At 38.4% G+C, this 18,797-nt stretch overlaps 1 protein-coding gene across 1 annotated transcript in view; it reads left to right on the top strand.

Annotated features, from left to right (window-relative positions):
* TM9SF4 (transmembrane 9 superfamily member 4) overlaps positions 1–18,797 on the top strand; it is a 65,758-nt gene continuing 46,961 nt past the window's right edge. The window contains exon 1 of the mRNA XM_056811963.1: positions 1–195. Within this exon, the coding sequence (XP_056667941.1) occupies positions 16–195 (180 nt within the window). The 5' untranslated portion in view covers positions 1–15. The remainder of the gene's footprint in view (positions 196–18,797) is intronic.

Here is an 18,797-nt window from a genome sequence, read left to right as displayed (position 1 = left end):
ATTGGCGACATCATTATGCGCCTTCGAATCCCAGAATCCGCGCCTCTGCCTTTCCGGTCATCGGGGCCGGGAGCCCAAAAGCTGCCCAGGACGGACCCCACCCTCCTCACCGGGCCTAAATCCGTCAGACTTGGGGCGCCACTTCCGCTGACGTCGGCGGCGGCGACACGTGGATCCAAGATGGCGGTAGCGATGGTGAGTGAAGGAGAAGCCGAAGCCGGGCAGGAGCGGGTGTCTGCAGGGTGGGGGGAACCCTGAGACCGGGGCTGGGGCTGGGGCCGGGGCCGGGGCCGGGGCTGTAGCTGCAGCCGGGACGCCCTGGCGCCTTCATCCCGGGCCTGGTCCCCATGCCCCTCACCCGCCCACTCAGGCTCAGCCGGCCCGAGAAGCCCCTACCCTCGGGACCGAGGCCTGAGAGGAGTCGCCGCTTGGAACACTCCCCGGGGAGCCAGAAGCCAAACACCCTCCCCTCCCCCAAAGCAGCCCCTCGGCCTCTCAGGAGCAGCTCGTCCCAGGCCCCGCAGGGCTGTTCGAGGCGGGGACCAACACCAGGGCGTCGGGCTTTAGCACCCGACTTGAAGAGAGCAAACCGGAGTTCGAATCCCAAGTGCCTCCTACTTGATCCCTCTGTGACCTTGGCCAAGTTACTCAACCTATCTGGGCTTCAGTTAACTTATATGTAAAATGAAGGGATTAGACTGAATGGTCCCTAGGATCCCTCAGTTTCTTCCTCTGTAGAATGAGCCTCTTAGACTAGGTGATTCCAAAGACACCTTTTAGCTCCATATCCGGCAATATCAAAATTGCCACTGGGTTAGGTGCAGAGAAACCGTCCGAGAGACTTGATGCACACAGTAGGTGCTTAATAACGTTAAAAATAGCCTTTTGATAGTGGAGTGTACTGGAAACACTAGTGACTGAAGGCAAGTCACGTTACTCCCTAAGCTTGTATTATCTACCCAATTGCAAATCGTAAAATTGCTGGAAAAGAATGAATGGAGAGATCAGTATGAGGTGTGCATGTGAGGCCCTGGCTCCAGCCCAGTTTGGGGTTCCCCTGTTTATGTATATTGACATACTTGCATATATTCCATTCAATAAACATTTCTTAAGCACCTTTTTCAAGCTGACAGGCATTGTGCTAACTCAGTGCTAGAGATATGAAAAGAAGGAAAAGACAGTCCTTGCCGTCAAGGAGTTTGCAATCTAATGGGGGGGATACAACATGCTTACATATATACAGAGCAAGCCATATACAAGATAAGTAGGAAATAATAGAGGGAAAGCATTGGAATTAGTGAGATAGGGGAAGGTTTCCATTAGAAGGTAGAATTTTTTTAATTCAAGGATGCCTGTGTGTGTATATGATACATATATGTGTATGTACATACTTGGTATGTGTTATCCCTGATAAGGAAACTTACAGCAGCAGTGCAGAGAGGCAACTGTTAGTCTTATGGAAACTTTGGGATACAACTTAGTCTAATAGAGACAGGGAAGAGGTGACTTGGCCAGCTTCATGCTACCAGGAAGTGTCTGAGGTGCAATAGAACCATTCTTCCGGACTCCAAGAAACCAAGCCTTTCTCCAAGACCAACTCTTTATTGTTATATAGCACCTTACAGTTTACAAAAGCATTATTCACATTTCAAGGAGGAGAAAACCAAGCAATGGCAACTTCTCTGGAACACAATTTCTTCCTCTGTAAAATGAATAGGTTGGATTAGGTAGCTAACATTTATATAGAATCTTGGGATCTGCAAAATGCTTTACATAAACTTTCTTTCTTGATTCTTATAAGGGCTCTGAAGTAGGAGCTACTGGTAGCATCCTCATTTTACAGATAGAGAATTGAGGCTCAAAGATACCATTTCTAGTCCACAGTCCCACAGTTGATGAGCTTAGCTTATTTCAAACACAAGTCTTGAAGGTCCCTTCCTACTCTAAATTCTCTGATACCATGAGACAGTAAGAGATGAAGTCATTTGCCCCAAACTAGTAAATGTTAAAACTCAAACTTGAGTAACTTTTCTGATTCCAAATCCAGTGTTTATTCATGAAACAGAAGGGACAAACCTGGGTCACTAGAATTGTTTGTGATTGTTCTTGTGATTGTGATTGTGTTTTAAAGGAACAGTGAGATGTTGTGTTGAAAAACTGAATTTGAAGTTAGAAAATGAGTATTTTCCTTTCAGTTCTGTTAAACTTTGGGGCAAAGTTCCTCTTTTTGGGCCTCTGTTAAATGAGGTTTTTAGCTTTGATATTCTGCAATTTATTCACAATTTTAGCAGTCATTTATTAAAAGTGTTACAGAGCATCATGCTAGAACAAAGATACAAAGTGTAGTTAAGACAGAGTACCTGACCAGTGAGTTACAGCATTGATACAGACAGGATAAATACAGTATTACATAAAAAGTGTATTGAATAGATGTAAAACTATGTTACATGCAAGCTTTTTGTTTTTGTTTTTGTTTTTTAAAAACCCTTACCTTTCATCTTGGAATCAATACTATGTATTGGCAAAAGAGTGGTAAGGGCTAGGCAATGGGGGTCAAGTGACTTGACCAGAGTCACACAGCTGGGAAGTGTGTGAGGTCAGATTTTTCTAGGACCTCCTGTCTGTAGGCCTGGTTCTCAATCCACTGAGCTATCCAGTTTCCCCCTTAAATGCAAGTTCTAAATTGGAAAGCTGGGAGGTGGGGGAGGGTGTGGAATCAAATTCAGCTTCATAGAGAAGATGGCCTTTGAATTGGGCTTTAAAGGATAGGGTAAAATACACCAAGATAAATTCAGAATGGGTGAATGACTTAAATATAAAGAAGAAAAATATAAGTAAATTAGGTGAACACAGAATAGTATACTTGTCAGATCTATGGGAAAGATTTTAAGACCACGTGAGAGAGAATATTACAAAATGTAAAATAAATAATTTTGATTACATTAAATTAAAAAGGTACAAACAAAACCAATACAACCAAAATTAGAAGGAAAGCAACAAATTGGGGGGAAAAGTCTTTATAACAAAAACCTCTAAATCAGTTATACAAAAAAAAATCAAGCCCATTCCCCAATTGATAGATGGGCAAGGGATATGAATAGTCAAAAAAATCAAACCTATCAATAAGGACATGAAAAAGTATTCTAAATCTCTTATAATCAGAGAAATGCAAATCAAAACAATTCTGAGATACCACCTCATACCTAGCAGATTGGCTAATATGACAGCAAAGGAAAGTAATAAATGCTGGAGGGGATGTGGCAAAATTGGGACATTAATGCATTGTTGTGGAGTTGTGAATTGATCCAACCATTCTGGAAGGCAATTTGGAACTACGCCCAAAGGGCACTAAAAGACTGTCTGCCCTTTGATCCAGCCATAGTACTGCTGGGTTTATACCCCAAAGAGATAATAAGGAAAAAGACTTGTTACAAAAATATTTATAGCTGCCCTCTTTGTGGTGGCAAAAAAATTAGAAAATGAGGGGATGCCCTTCAACTGGGGAATGGCTGAACAAATTGTGGTATCTGTTGGTGATGGAATACTATTGTGCTAAAATGAATAATGAACTGGAGGAATTCCATATGAACTGGAACTACCTCCAGGAATTGATGCAGAGTGAAAGGAGCAGAACCAGGAGAACATTATATACAGTGGTACAATGGAATGTAATGGATCTCTCTACTAGCAGTAATGCAATGATCCAGGACAATTCTGAGGGACTCATGAGAAAGAATGCTATCCACATCCAGAGAAAACTGGGAGTAGAAATGCTAACGAAAAACAACTGCTTGATCACATGGTTCAACAGGGATATGATTGGGAATATAGACTCTTAAACGATCACCCTAGTGCAAATACTAATAATATGGAAATAGGTCTTGATCAATGACACATATAAAAGCCATTGGAGCTGTTCATTGGCTATGGGGGGGGGGGAAGAGCATGATTCATGTAACTATGGAAAAATATTCTAAATTTAAAAATAAAGAATAGGGTAAAAATTTACATAGGAAAAGGAGAGGAGGGCAAGATGGTTCAGGTTCAGGAATAGTAGGATAATCAGAGGCATGAATGGAGATAGGAGAGAATAGGGCATGGGGAAATGGAGAAATCCAATTTGGCTGAGAAATCTAATTTAGATCCAATTTAGGATCATAGAATAGATGATCATGGACAAGAATAACATGAGAGAAGACTGGAGTGTCATTGTTAAGAGTCCTGACGATCAGATAAAATTTTGAACTGTCCTCAGTAAATAATAGGAAACCATTAAAGATTTTTGTAAAGAGGAGTTACATGACCAGATCTTTGGATAAGATTTTGGGCTCAATATAATGTTTAGATTGGCGAGGGGAATGAATGGAGACTATTACAGTAGTACAGGTGAAAGGTAATGAGTGTCTGTACTAAATTAGTGGTAGTGGGAAAAGTGCCAGAAATTCCGAATAGGTAGAATCAACAGGCTTTCATAATTGATTTTTCTCTCATCTTTTAATACAAAGATAATCCTCAGATTATGAACATAGAAGGAAATAAACATTTATTAAGTGCCTACTATGTGTCAGGCTTTGCTAAATGATTTACAAATATTATCTCATTTGATCCTTACAACAGCCCTGTGAGATAGGTACTATTATTATCAAGCTCATTTTACAGTTGAGAAAACTGAGGGAAACAGGTTAAATGGCTTTCCTAGAGTCAAGCACAGTATGTCAGATCAAATTTTAATTCGGTACTTCCCAAGACCTAGCATTTTATCCACCTTCCTCTCTCTTGTAGTAATGTGAAGGAATAAATGGTTTCCCTATAAGCAGATGTAGTAAAATTCTAAGGGGAAATAAGTTTAGTCGGAAAGATAAACTTGATTTTGGATCTGTTGAATTTGAGTTGTCAGTAGGATACCCCCAAAGTATAAATGTTCTGCGGACACTGTGCTTACAAAGATTTGCTGTGTGGCTCTGATGTCAGGATTAAATCGATTAACTGACAAGCATTTGGAATACAAGTACAAAGAAGGAAACCATCCCTGAAGATTCTAATGGGATTGATAAGGTATAGATTTGGGAGTGATCTGTTTTGAAGTTTTTGGAATAAGTGAAGTTGACCAGGAAAAGAGAACAGAAAAAGAAGGGACCAAAGCATATTGGAAGCAGTTAGGAAGAGGATCCAGAGAAGTTCTCCTAGCTGATCCCTAAGTTTTCTTCCTTTGAGTGCTGAAATCCTAGTATTCTATAAGCCACTTTCTCCAAGATCCTGTTTCCTTATCTATAAGATGGGTGATAATACTGCCACCATTTAATTTGTCCCAACAGCAATGATTTGTAGAGCACCATATACATGTGAACTACTTTTACTCAGTGGGAAAAGAGCAATAACTCCCCCCTCACATACATTCACCTCTCAAAAGCTGGTGGAATAAAGATTGCTTAGTACATGGTAAGTGTCATTCATCAGAGACTTCTCCTGGAGGGGCAGCTATTAATTTTGTTTCATATAAGTTTACAGAAACAAAGCCTATAGCAGATAAGTGATATTTGTCACTCACAATAGAAGAATGCCTCTAAGTATTGGTTTTCTCTTCTTCTGGGGTTATATGGTACATTGATTGTTTTGGGTTTGCCCTTTTATTAGTGTACAGATTACTAAACCTTACCTTTTAATGAGGAATAATTGCTTAGAAAAGGACTTAAGTACTTCAGGGATTACCTCATAGATTGTTTTGTGCAGCTAAGAAATGTTAGGAAATTTCTTAATGGAAAGAGATTGTTTGAACAGGGCCTGGTGTATAGTAGGAGCTTAATAAATGTTTATTGGTTGATTTGATTGCTTGAAGAGATGATTTGGAAATAAGAGTACTTAGAAACCTATTTCCATTCACATCCCTCATCCTTTTTGGAGGCTTGAGGGAGAGGGGCATCTAGGAAATCTGTGGGATAAGATAGTAACAGGAAATTAGACCAATTTCCTGCCTCAATGAAGGTGTTTGGTAAAACAGTGTTGACAATGTTTGGCCAGTGATACAATACTCAGTTCAGAGGGTAGATTTGTTGTTTTGTTTTGAGGAATAGTAAATTAGCAGCAGAAACTTCCTGTAATAATTCAATGTAAAGGATTCCATCAGGAAATACTATGCATAGTTTATGACACAAGCTTATTCCTGGAAGAAAAGGCCTACTTTGGCCTCAGTAAGCCATGTTTTTTGTACATAGTTGCTTGAACTTTTTAGCAGCCAGATCATAAGACAACTAGAAGGATGTGAAAGAGATTTCGAGTCAGGCCCAATAGTGAGAGTTGGAAAACTAGCCTGCTACTGGGGATGCGTCATATGCAAATTGTGGTCACAGAATTGGCAGATGATTCAGACTGATATGGAAACAGGACTCCTCCTCTGACACACAGATTTCACAACTTAGTAAGATAAAACTTGCCTTTCGGTTTCTAGGCTCCATGGCAAAACTTGAATGTAAGACAGTCAAATAGGAACAAGGCAAGTGTGTAGCCTTATGGTCATGGGAAATTGGCTGTTTTGATAAGTTAAGATTATAAGTGCAAGTCTAAAAGTTCTCCAGGTTGGTTTTGTTGTTGTTATTTTTTAATAGTCTTTCCCTTACCTTCCCCCAGGCACATATTGCCCTACTCCTTTTGTCTTATTCTTATCTCTTCTTTTCATGTTGTTTGGTTTTTGTCTCTCTTTCTGGGATGGGCTGCCAGCAACCACTACTGTATTAGGATAGGTGTTTCCTGAGAATGAATATTTCTAGTGCTGCCTTACTGATTGTTGCACCAGGGTTACTGTAATTTCACCCATTCCCCCTTGGTTTTCCAAATACCTTTTTAATCTGGATTTGAATCATTGCTGAAAGATTTCAAGATCACCAGTTAAACTAGCTCACTGTGAAATGAGAGGAAGGACAATGCATATCACTGTTGAGTGAAGACAGCTACCATTGGGAATATCATTTTGGTTAAACTTGGGGGAAATTTATATATAGTATAAGTTTTATTATTTTTTTCAGGAGACCTCTTAGAGGAACTTGACACTCAGTTTAAAGAACAGAGTTCCAACTTCTTCCCTTTCAGGTGTTCATACTGTCTTTAGTGTTTTTGTTTTGGTCCTACATGTATGACTAAAAGACCTAATGATCCCTTCTGAACTAAGGAGACTATAATTAATGCTCCTCATCAGAAAGCAAAGGCATCTTGCTATCTCTTTATATCCAGAAAGTATTTGTGTTATCAGCCCCGGGAACCTTATATGCTAATAATAACTGGGGCTGTGTTAAAAGGAGCAATTAGTAGACTAATCTTGACCCAGCAATAAATTAGCCCACAACACTTTGGGCAAGTCTCTTCTTATCACTGGACATCAGTTTCTCCATTTGTAAATAGGAGAGGGGTGTGTTGGAGGTAGTGATTTTAGTATGATCCCTTCCAGTTCTGAAATTGCATAATACTGGGTAGGGGGTTGCATGTTCCCTATGATTGCTTAAAAATGTGAAATGTTCTGATTTCTTTACATTTTCATTGACCTTGTGGTTTTGAAATGATCTGACTTTTTTGCCCCTGATGTATTAACAATTGGTTGTATCACTGTGTACTTACTCTAAGTCTGTCCTCAGTCTGCAAAGACCTGTGGTCTCTAGGAGAATTGAACTGATTACCTCATTCTCTTCTGAGTGCATAGACATGAAATAAATATTCAGACAGGTGATGACTCTTCTTGCATGACCAAACTTTTTAATATTCTCCTCAGGCCCCTTATGGGGGATACTCAGTATATCTAGGAAGGATGGAAATAGCATTAAGTTACCACTTGCTTTTCTCCTTCACCTGGTTTCTCTTTTACAATCTTAGCAAAAGTTTTCCTTTGATCTAGCATTTAGCTAACTGGCAGGAGAATGCAGATGGTCATGACAGTACTTCCCTCTCTGAGTTTTGATCCAGGAGGGTGGGAAAGACACTAGATGAACCTAAAGCCATTTGGTTTCTTTTGAATGCTACAAGCCACCCATCAACAAATCTACTTTGATCCATGAACCATTTGCTCAAACCACATTTTTCCAGAAGCCAAGGATGCCTGGGGCTCCTCTCTATTCCATTAGTCTTTTATTAAATGTTTATTAAAAATCTAATATTAAATATTAATCAACTAAACTTTCTTAGTAACTATATATCCATGTTAATTTCAGTACCTAGAATATGGTAACTCTTCAGTCACTTCTCAGTGTTTATCATGATTCCTTTCCAAATCTCATTTATTGTGTCTCTTACCTTGTTCTATTAGTCTTCATTATTTCCTTCTCCATATTGTTAATATTTTCTTCCTGTACTATGTATATAGTTAGTGAGACAAACATAAATTTGAAAGCTCTTCGGAATTCAGGGGTCTTACTAAAAGTAGCCAGTAGGTCTCTTAAAACTACTCTATGAGCAGTAGTTGAATTCTAAGACTGTTTCAAAAGCATTAGCCTGAAGAGGGAGGAGTTAGGGTCCAGTGGGGCTTGTTTTATGAGTCCTCTTTCTGGACAAGGGTGTACCAGTTGCCTTCCTTCTCTGAGGAGCTCCATGGGATAGTAGAATGAGCTCTGGCTGTGGCACTATTTGTATGACCATGGGCAAGTCATGTCATCCCTTTGGGCTTCAATTTTCATCTCTATTATATGATATCCTTGGTTTAGGTAATGGCTCTGAGGCCCCTTTGAGCTTTGCTGTTAAAGGATCCTGTGATTTCGATAAGGAAGGCCTAGTCTTATTTCAGCAACATGTCCTCTGCAAACAACTATTTTGAGTCTGTCCTCTTCTTGAATCCTACATAAAGGGGACCTTTCAGTATGGTATGTTTTTCTTGTGCTTCTCCAAAGCAATTTTGGTCTTTTTATGTTGCCTTTCAAATAGCAAATCATAACTACTTAGTTTCCTGAAGATTTGTTTAAGCTATAGTTTGCTAGATGATTTTTTTCTCCATTTTCCAAACCTCTCCCGCTATTTTAAAGTAATTTTCTTTGTCTTTGTTTAACAGATACTATGATTATAATTTAGAATAAAGGTAACCTTTCCAAAATTTCTCATGGTGAATTTTTTTGTTGTGTTAGGTTTTTTTCCCCTATCATTCTTTTGTCTTCTTTCTCTGAGGGCTTTAATTGATTAGGCAATTGCTCTTATTAACACCTAATGACATGGTTCCCTAAAGCCTTTTGTCTCTTGCTAGTCTGAGGTAAGGCTGATTTTCTGGGTTCTTGATAACAGGTTGTAGAGTGATCTAAAAAAGCCTACCATAGAGAGAGACATGTGTGCTCTTGGTAAGGAAAATGGTAATTTGGCTGCATTTCCTATAAGAAACAGTTAGTATGAGGATATAGAAAGCAGATTGTGTAAAGAAAGCAATTCTTTCCAACTAAAGATGAATAGTAGAGAATTTGGGGGACATCTAGTCTCTTGATATCATTTTATGTATTCCTTGAATCTCCCAGAGCTTCAGGCTGGTCCTAGATCAAGTTCCCTTTAAGACAATAAGACTTCAAAATCCTGAGGTTTGATTTTTGTGTATAAAAGAAAAGGAAAGGTTAGTTTATTTAGCAAGAGGTGGGTATGGTGCAATGGAAAGACCCATAAGACTGGGAATTCAATCTTGCTTTTTGTACTAGCTTTAATTTTGTGACTTTGGACAATTTAAATCTCCTCTTGTAGCATACCAGGAATATTGGCATCTGGGAAGTATGGTTGATGTATTAGATACTTGATCAGATCAGTTAATGATCAATATATAGACAATTATAAGGGCAGGAGAATTCCTGAGCCTAAGCCACAAAGGCTTAGCCCTCACCTTGTCAAACCACATTCATCTGAAAAGCGCATGTCAGGTGAACCCCCACCTCCTCTGATCTTGTCATTGTCTATTCAACCAATGTTAAGACCTACTAGTGCTATGTTACATATTCATTGATCACCTCTCAATCCACAATAAATGCTGGGGTGAGGGGTACTACTCTCTCTTGATTCCTGCATCTTCAGAGTTTTTCCTCCTATCTCTCTCTATCTCTACTTAGGAATTCTTTCTTCCACGTGTTCTCTTATTTCTCATATTTTCCTTTAATTAATTTTCAAAGGAAAATATTATAGGAGCAAGCGCCGCTCCCCATATCAATTAACTTGTCTTTGAGTCTTCATTTATCACCCATTTTCCTTAGACTCCCTTCTCCTTCTCAAGTTAAAACCCACAAAGGAAAATTATATAACAACTGCTAGCCGGATTGTTATACCTCTCTTTTCCATAATTTCTTTATCTTTAAAAGAGAAGGTAACAGGGCAAGTAGGTGGCTCAGTGGATGAAGAGCCATGCCTAAAGACAGGAGGTCCTGGGTTCAAATCTGGTCTCAAATACTTCCTAGCTATGTGACCTTGGGCAAGGCACTTTACCCCAGTTGCCTAACCTTTACTATTTTTCTACCTTAGAACCAATACTGAGTATTGATTCTAAGACAAAAGATAAAGATTAAAAAAAAAAAGTAAAAGGCAGGATTAGTTGGTCTCTTGAGATTCCTTTCCAATTCATTATTCTATGAGGTTCTATATTCAAATAGGTTATCTTATAAGGTGAGTTTTCTATGACTGAAGTGTTCAAGCAGAGGATTTGTTGAATGTCATGCATATTATGTAAAGGGAATTTCTTCAAGGGCTAAGACATGGACTTTTCAGATCTCTTGTTATGACAGATATGAATTAATATTTTTAAACCTCTAATTTCCTTTAGTAGAAGTTTGATTATTTACATCCCTTGAATCTTGGATGAGAGTATTAGATTATAGAAGGGAGAGCAGATTTTGAGTCTCCCATTTTATTTTTGTTTGTATGCTTTTTTCTTTTTTTAATTCAATTTCATCTTATTTTCAGGTCCACATTCTCTCCTGCTCATCTTCCCCCTCACCCCTCATTGAAAAAGCAAGAAAAACAAAAAACCCATTAAAAACATATTTAATCAAACAAAACAAATTCCCACATTGGCCAACCCCTCCCCCCCCAATCTGAGTCCATCACCTCTTTTAGAACCACTCACATTTTAATTTTACATGAGCTATTTGTAGTCTTGAGAAAATCACTTGCCTTTTCTGTATATCAGTTTTCTCATTTGAAAAATGAGGTGGAGTGTGTAGTGAAAGCAACAAGCAGATTGGGCTAGCTAGTCTATATGGCTCCTTCTAGCTCTGACATCTTGAGAGACTTGGCTCTATTTCTTGTATATGATTAGGTTTCCATGAACATCTTAACCATAGTACCTTAGTACTTGAGTCTCTCATGTTTTTCATCATTTAATGTCTTGTCATCACTTTTAAAATTTTTTTTATTTTTCCCAATTACATGTAAAAAAACAATTTTAACATTAAAATTGTTTTCCTCAATTACATATAAAGATAATTTCTAACATTTTTTTTAATTTTGAGGGATATTCTCTTCCTCTTCATTCCTCCACCCTAAAATGGCAAGCAATCTGATACAGATTTTTACATGTGCAATAATGTGAAACATTTTTCTATTAGTTATTTTATTGAAGAGAACTTTTTAAAAAAGGTAGAGAAAAAAAGTAAGATATAGTATATTTTGGTAGTTGGTTGTTTTTTTTTTTTAACTTGTACCTTCTTTCTTAAAATAGAAGAGCAAAAAGGGGTAGGCAGTCAGGATTAAGTCATTTGTCCAGGGCCACACATCAAGGAAGTGTCTGAGGCCACATTTGAACCCAGGACCTCCTGTCTCCAGGCCTGGCTCTCTTTCCACAGCGTCACCTACCTGCCCCTTCACTTTCTAATTCTTTGCCACCAGAAAAAGAGCTGCTATAAACATTTTTGTACAAATAGGTCTTTTTCCTTATTGCTTTTTATTTCTTTGGAATACAGATCTATTGGTATTGTTGGGTCAAAGGTATGCAGAGTTTTATAGCCCTTTGGGCGTAGTTCCAAAGTGCTCTCCAGAATGGTTGGGTCACTTCACAGTTTCACCAACAATACATTAGTGTCTCAATTTACTCACATCGCCTTTAACATTTATCATTTTCCTTTTCAGTCATATTAGCCAATCTTATAGGCATGGAGTAGTTCCTCAGAGTTATTTTAATTTGTATTTCTTTAATCAATAGTAATTTATAGCATTTTCTCATATGATTAGAGATAGCTTTGATTACTTTGTATGAAAACTGCCTGTTCATATCCTTTGACCATTTATCAACTAGGGAATGACTTGTTTTCTTATATATTTGACCCAGTTTTCTACATATTTTGAAACCTTTATCAGAGAAACTTGCTACAAATTTTTTTCCACAGTTATGATTATTGTGTTTCCCTCCATTCTTTTCTCCCCATTTATCTTACTCTCTTTCTTCTTTCACCTTGTCCACTCTCAAAAGTAGTTTGCTTCTGACTATTGCTTCCCCTAATCCACCCTTCCTTCTGTCAGCCCTCTCTACTCTCCTCTTATCCCCTTCCCCTCCTACTTTGCTATAGGATAAGATAGGTTTCTATACCCAACTGAGTGTGTATGTTATTACCTCTGAGCCAGTTTTGATGAGAGTAAGGTTCAAGTGTTGCCCACTACTTCCACTCCTATCTTCTCCTTCATTAAAAGTTCTTTCATGCCTCTTATGTGTGAGATAATTTACCCTATTCTTCCTCTCCCTTCCCCCTTCTTCCAGTGCATTCCTCTTTCTCATTCTTAATTTTTTTAGATCTCATTCTATCATATTCAGTTAACACCCCTGCCTTCTGTCTTAAGTATTCGCTCTTTCTTTCTAACTGTCCTAATAACAATATAGTTAAAGAGTTACAAGTATCATCTTCCTGTGTAGGAATGTAAAACAAATTAATGTTATTGAATCCCTTATGATTTTTCTTTCTTGTTTACTTTTTTAAGCTTCCCTTGAGTCTTGTATTCTTGTAGTTGAAATTCAGGTGTTCTATTCAGCTCCAGTCTTTTTTTACCAAGAATACTTGAAAGTCCTCTTTTTTTTTTTTGAATAGCCATTCCTTTCCTTTCCCCCTCCCCCAAAGGATTATATTCAGTTTTTCTGTATAGGTAATTCTTGGTTGTGATTCTAACTCCTTTGCCCTTCAGAATGTTACATTCTAAACCCTCTTTAATGTAGAAGTTGCTAAATCTTGAGATGCTGATTGTGCTTTGCAGTACTTGAATTATTTCTTTTTGACGGCTTGCAATATTTTCTACTTGACCTGGGAGCTCTGGAATTTGACTATATTATTCCTGGGAGTTTTCATTTTGGGATTTCTTTCAGGAGTTGATGGGTGAATTCTTTCCATTTCTGTTTTACCCTCTGGTTCTAGAATATCAAGGCAGTTTTCCTTGATAACTTTTTGAAAGATGATGTCAAGGCTCTTTTTGATCATGCTTTTCAGGTAGTCAAATACTCCTTAAATTACCTCTCCTGGATCTATTTTCAGGACCATTGAGGTGTTTAACATTTTTTTTTCATTCTTTTGATTTTCTTTTATTATTTCCTGATATCTCATGGAGTCATTAATTTCTACTTACCCAATTCCAATTTTTAGAAATTATTTTCTTCAGTGAATTTTTTTACCTTTTCCATTTGGCCAATTCTACTTTTTAGGAAATTATTTTCTTCACTGAATTTTTGTGTATCTTTCTCCACTTGGCTTATTTGATTCTATAAAGTGTTGTTTTCTTCATTTATTTTTCATGCCTCATTTACCAGTCTGTTGACTCTTTTTCGACATTTTTTTGCATCATTCTCATTTCTCAGTTTTTCCTCTGCCTCTTATTTGATTTTTAATTTTTTAAAATTAAATTTAAAATTTAAATTAAAAAAAATTTTAAATTCTTTTTGAATTCTTCCAAGAAATTCATTTTCAGCTTGAAACCAATTCACTTTTTTTTAAGGCTTTGGATATAGCAGTTTTTACTTTGTTGTCTTTTTCTCAGTTTAGTTTTTGATTTTTCTTGTCACCATAATAACTTTCTATGGTTATCTTTTTGTTTTTGTTGTTTGCTCATTTTTTTCAGACTGTTTCTGGATTTTAAAATTTTAAAACTGTTAAAAGTTGAGAGGAAGCACTGTCCTAAATCTTCAAGTCTTGGGAGCTAAGATGGCAGCATTGTAGTGGGAGCCTTCTGAATCTCCTTCCAACAAATAATTACAAAGTATCTCAAAAAGGCAGAAATCAAAATCAGACAAATAAAAGGGGATCTCCTACTGGACACACCCTTAAAGATAGGCAGTGTTTGGGGATTCCCACGCTATCAGGAGGCAAAACTGCACTTATCAAAGCGCAAGCTGACCACCCCTCCCCCACATGACCTACTGCTTCAGAGTCTGAGGGAGGGCTGGGGCAATCTAAATTCTCGGGGGCTGGCTGAGGGCAGTGCAAGGCCTTGGCCGTGAGACTTGAGACTTAAGGCTGAGGAGTATGAGCCTGGGCAGCAGAGCATGGAGCTTGGGCAGAAGCAAAGCTGCCCATAGCAGAGACATTAGGAGCTGGAAAGATAGCCTCGGGGAAAACTCTTTAAAGCGAGCTACACAGGAATATCATATATTTACCTGCCCTCATTCAGGCTTCTGACTGGGAAGGGAAGATACTACCAATGCAAAACCCTGTAAGACAGAAGCTATGAAAACAATCAGCATGTAGGAACCCCAATCCATTAGTGGCAAAAGGAATAAGCCGCAGGTAGGGAAAAAAAAACTCGACCCTGAATAATTTCTATCAAGAAAAAGAGCAAAATATAGAAGCAACAGCAGAGAGTGACAAACAAGCAAACACATCCAAACTTTCCAACAAAAACAAAAAAAAAAGGAAATTGGTCATAAGCTCTCAAGGAACTCAAAAAAGGGTTCAAGAACCAAGTAAGAAAGATACAAGAAAAGTGGTGGAAAGAAATGAAAGTAACAAAAAGAAAATAACAGCTTAAAAGACAAAATTGCCCATGTAGTTAAAGAGGCACAGAAATCAAATGAAGTAATAAGCAAATTGGAGATCAGAATTGACCTGCTGGAAAGCCATGAAAAGCGGGATAGACCAAACCAAAAAGGAAAATCAAAAGATCACAGCCAAACTTCAGGTCTCTTTTGTCAGATGTTTTCAGAGCTAGTTCTAGAGGTCCATAAGTTTTCAGTTCTTTCTAGGTGTTATGATCTAAAGAGAGGTGTATTACAACTCTCTTGGCCTGTGCTCTGTCTGTGAACAACTACAAGCAGTCTTTTCCTCCCTGGAACTATGACTAGGATCCCTGCTTCCCTATGGCCAAAAACTTAGATGTGATAATATTCCTCCTCATCCTGGGACTGCAAATTTATGTATAGGGGGTACAATAGAGTCCAGCTCCCAGTGCCAGCAAAGGGACCACTGTAATCTTCTTACCAGTTGTCTGACCCCCTAACCATCTGTGAGCTGAGAGTTCTGAAAGTCAGCAGTACTGATTCAGTCATTTTTGAGGCTTGCTGCTGGCTTGTCAGGGCAATGTTATTGTAATGAAACCAACCTTTCCTTCTGACCTTTTAAGTTGTCTTGGCTGGGAAATCATTTCACCTTGTCCTTTTGCAAGTTCTGCTTCTCCAGAATTCATTTTGAGGCATTATTTTAAAGTTGTTTGGTGGGAAATTTGGGAGATTTGAGGCAACCCTATCTTTTCTCTGCCATCTTGGCTCTACTGCTTCCAAGTCACCCTTGAAGCCAAAGATGCTACATAAGATTACATTCCATAAAAACTGTAGATTGCCCTTGCCTTGGAGCGGAATGTCACCCACCTTTGCAATCAGGTGACTTACAAAGAAATCAGTCAAAGAATCTTGAGCTTATTTCTTCACAACTCTTTAATGCCTCTCCTAGCCTGGAGGAGAATTGGAATATAAGTATTTATCAATTTATCAACTGACTTTTCAAACTGAAATTAAAGTTGGAATCTTTATGGTAGTCATTAGGATCATGGAATTTAAATCTGAGACTTCAGGTGTCATCTAGTTCAACATCCTCAATTTACATGGGGGAAAACTGATTCCCTATGAAATAATATGACTTGCTGAGCAGTCTGAAGTCTGAACATTTGGGATCTCCTGACTTCAAATTCAGTATTCTTTTCCTTTCACTGAATAAAAAACACTTCTCCAAGAAGCAAGGGTTATTTGACTCTCATATGTGGTTCTATTGTATTGTCTCACTAATGAGATTCCAAAGGAACCTGGGAGCTGTCCTAATGACCTTGTCAAAGGGCCTAGTCTTGGGCCAAAAGACCATTCTTTCCAGCAGCAGAATTATGTTCCTTTTTATTCTGTAATGTGGTACAGACACTTCATATTTGTAGTGGTGCTGACTTATATTTGGTTTCCATTCAAAATGCTATATATTATTACTAAAAAGCAACATGGAGTAATGAATAGACAGGCAGCTTCATAGTTTGAAAGACCTCTTGAGTTCATGTCCTGCCTCTTTTTGATACTTTCCATTTTCTGGTTTTAAAATGGCCCCTTTCCTCGCCAAGGTTTGTCCCTCTACTTGGACCTCTGATTCTATCTCCTTCTAACTTCTTCCAGCAGATTTCTCTCACAATCATTATTGTGAGAGATAATCATTGTCTCTTTCTGTCTGGTCTTCAATCTCTTCCTATCTACTGGTTCCTTTCTTGCTTTTTACAAACATGCCCTAGTTTCCCCTATCCTTAAAAAACCCTTCCTAAAACCTATTACCTTGTCAAGCTATTATTCTATAACCCTCTTCCCTTTTAATGCAAAGTACTAGAAAAAACTCTACCTCCTATTATTCTTCTCCTTTCACGTCTTTCTCAACCCTTTTCAGCCTATTGTCTGATCTCATCATTTAAAATTGCCTTCCCCAAAGGCACCAAAGGTTTCTAAACTCCAAATTTAGTGGTCTTTTCTCAGTCGTTCTCTTTGACCTCTATTTTGTGACACACCTCTAGCATGAGAGAGCCCCTCTTGGGAGGGCATAGGGTACCCCTACTTACTGACTCTTGCTTTCTACAGCTAGGCTCACAGTGCCATGCTCCTAAGTACCCAACTTATGTTTAAGGAAAGGCTCATGGGCCAACCAAAGATATTGAAGAAAAAAATTCCTTAATGAGCCCATATGATGACAATAACGTGTTAAACACTGGAAATCAGTTCTGTGTAAAGCTTTATTTCAAGCAATAGGGAAGAAGGGGAAGGAGGAGAAAGGAAATGGCAGCCCAACATACAACTCAGGCATGCACATGAATATAGAATATAATTCATGTAAGGGTGGCACTGTGTTGGGAAGCAGAGACAGATCCATTCATCAGGAATGAGGTGTTCCATGGTACCCTTCAGAGAATGAAGTTCTTATACAATGATTTGGGTTGGCCCTTTGGAATTGGCAGATGTGGGACAGAGCTTCAAAAAATATTGTCAGTGTTTTTCCATGAGTATGTTCTACAAGCTTTCAATTCCCTTCACAGGGACACCATCATGATGCCTCAAGACTATCAGGCCTAATCTTATAGCAGTAGTTTCTATGTATAGATTTCATAATCTTAAGGAGAGACTATCATAATGGCCTCAAGACCACCAAGCTCAATCTTATAACAACCTCTACGATATTTAATGCTGTTTACCACTTCTCCTCCTGAATAATCTCTTCCCTGGATTTTCATGATCTGCTTTTCTCCTTGGTCCTCCTCCTATTACTTTGATCTTTACTGTATTAGCATCATCCCCTGTCGTAATCCTTAACTGTAATTGTACCCAAGGCTCTGTCCTTGTTGGTCTTTGTCTTCTAGCTCTGCCACCTTTTTTCCTTTGTGACTTCATTGACTTACCTTGGTTTATTTATCATCTTTCTGCAGAATCCAAGATCCATGTATCTCATCTCACTTTTGAGCTATATTTCTGTGACACCAAATGTCTACTGTAAATTTTCTAATGAATGTCCCATAGGCAATCTTGCACTTAACACATCCAAAACAGATTTCATTATTTTCCCCTCAACACCTAACTTCCCTATTTCTGTTGAGGATACTACCTCCTTCCAGTTACTCTAGGTATGCAACCTTGGAATCATCCTACTCCTCTCTCCTTCAGCTCTATCTAAAAAGTTGCCAAGTCTTGTTGATTTACTTCCAAATCTCATCTATCTCCTCTCCACTTATGTGGCTACCACACTAGTGGCTTTATCTCCTCTCACCAGGATTATTCTCGTAATCTTATAATTGGTCCCTTCCTCAAGTCCCTTCCCCCTCCAGTCCTCTACCCAGCTGCTAAAATAATACTCAGACAGATCTGACCATGTCACACAACCCCACTCCCTTAAAAATCTCCAGTACCTCCATATTGCCCCTAAGATAAAAGAAACTCCTTTATTTGGGATTTAAATTTCTTCACAGTGGAGCTCCAGCTTACCTTTCAGAATGGTACTTATTACTCCCCTTCATACTATGTAGTCAGAGAGGCCTTGCTTTTCCTCACCCATGACACTTGATCTCCTATCTGTGTGCCTTTGCACAGGTTGTCCTCCAGGCTTTTGCCTGTCTCTTAGAATCTCTAGCTTTTTTCAGAGTCTACCTCAAGAGCCACCTACTACCGTGAAATCTTTTCCTAATGTCTCTCAGCAGCTAGTATTTCCTCTCCTGTGAAAAATTCCCTTGTGTTTACTTTGTATAAGTTTTGTATTTATACATCTTCAAGTTGCTCATGTATGTGTGCATATATATGTGTGTATTTTTGTATTTGCATTAACCCAGAATAGACTCCAAGACCTAATGGAGTGCCTTGTTCCTAGTAGACTCTTACTTATTGATTGATATTT

The sequence above is a fragment of the Monodelphis domestica genome, chromosome 1 (genome assembly GCF_027887165.1).
Source record: "Monodelphis domestica isolate mMonDom1 chromosome 1, mMonDom1.pri, whole genome shotgun sequence".
Taxonomy (NCBI): domain Eukaryota; kingdom Metazoa; phylum Chordata; class Mammalia; order Didelphimorphia; family Didelphidae; genus Monodelphis; species Monodelphis domestica.
The sequence above is the reverse complement of the archived record's forward strand: the minus strand, read 5'-3'. Positions and strand labels throughout refer to the sequence as shown.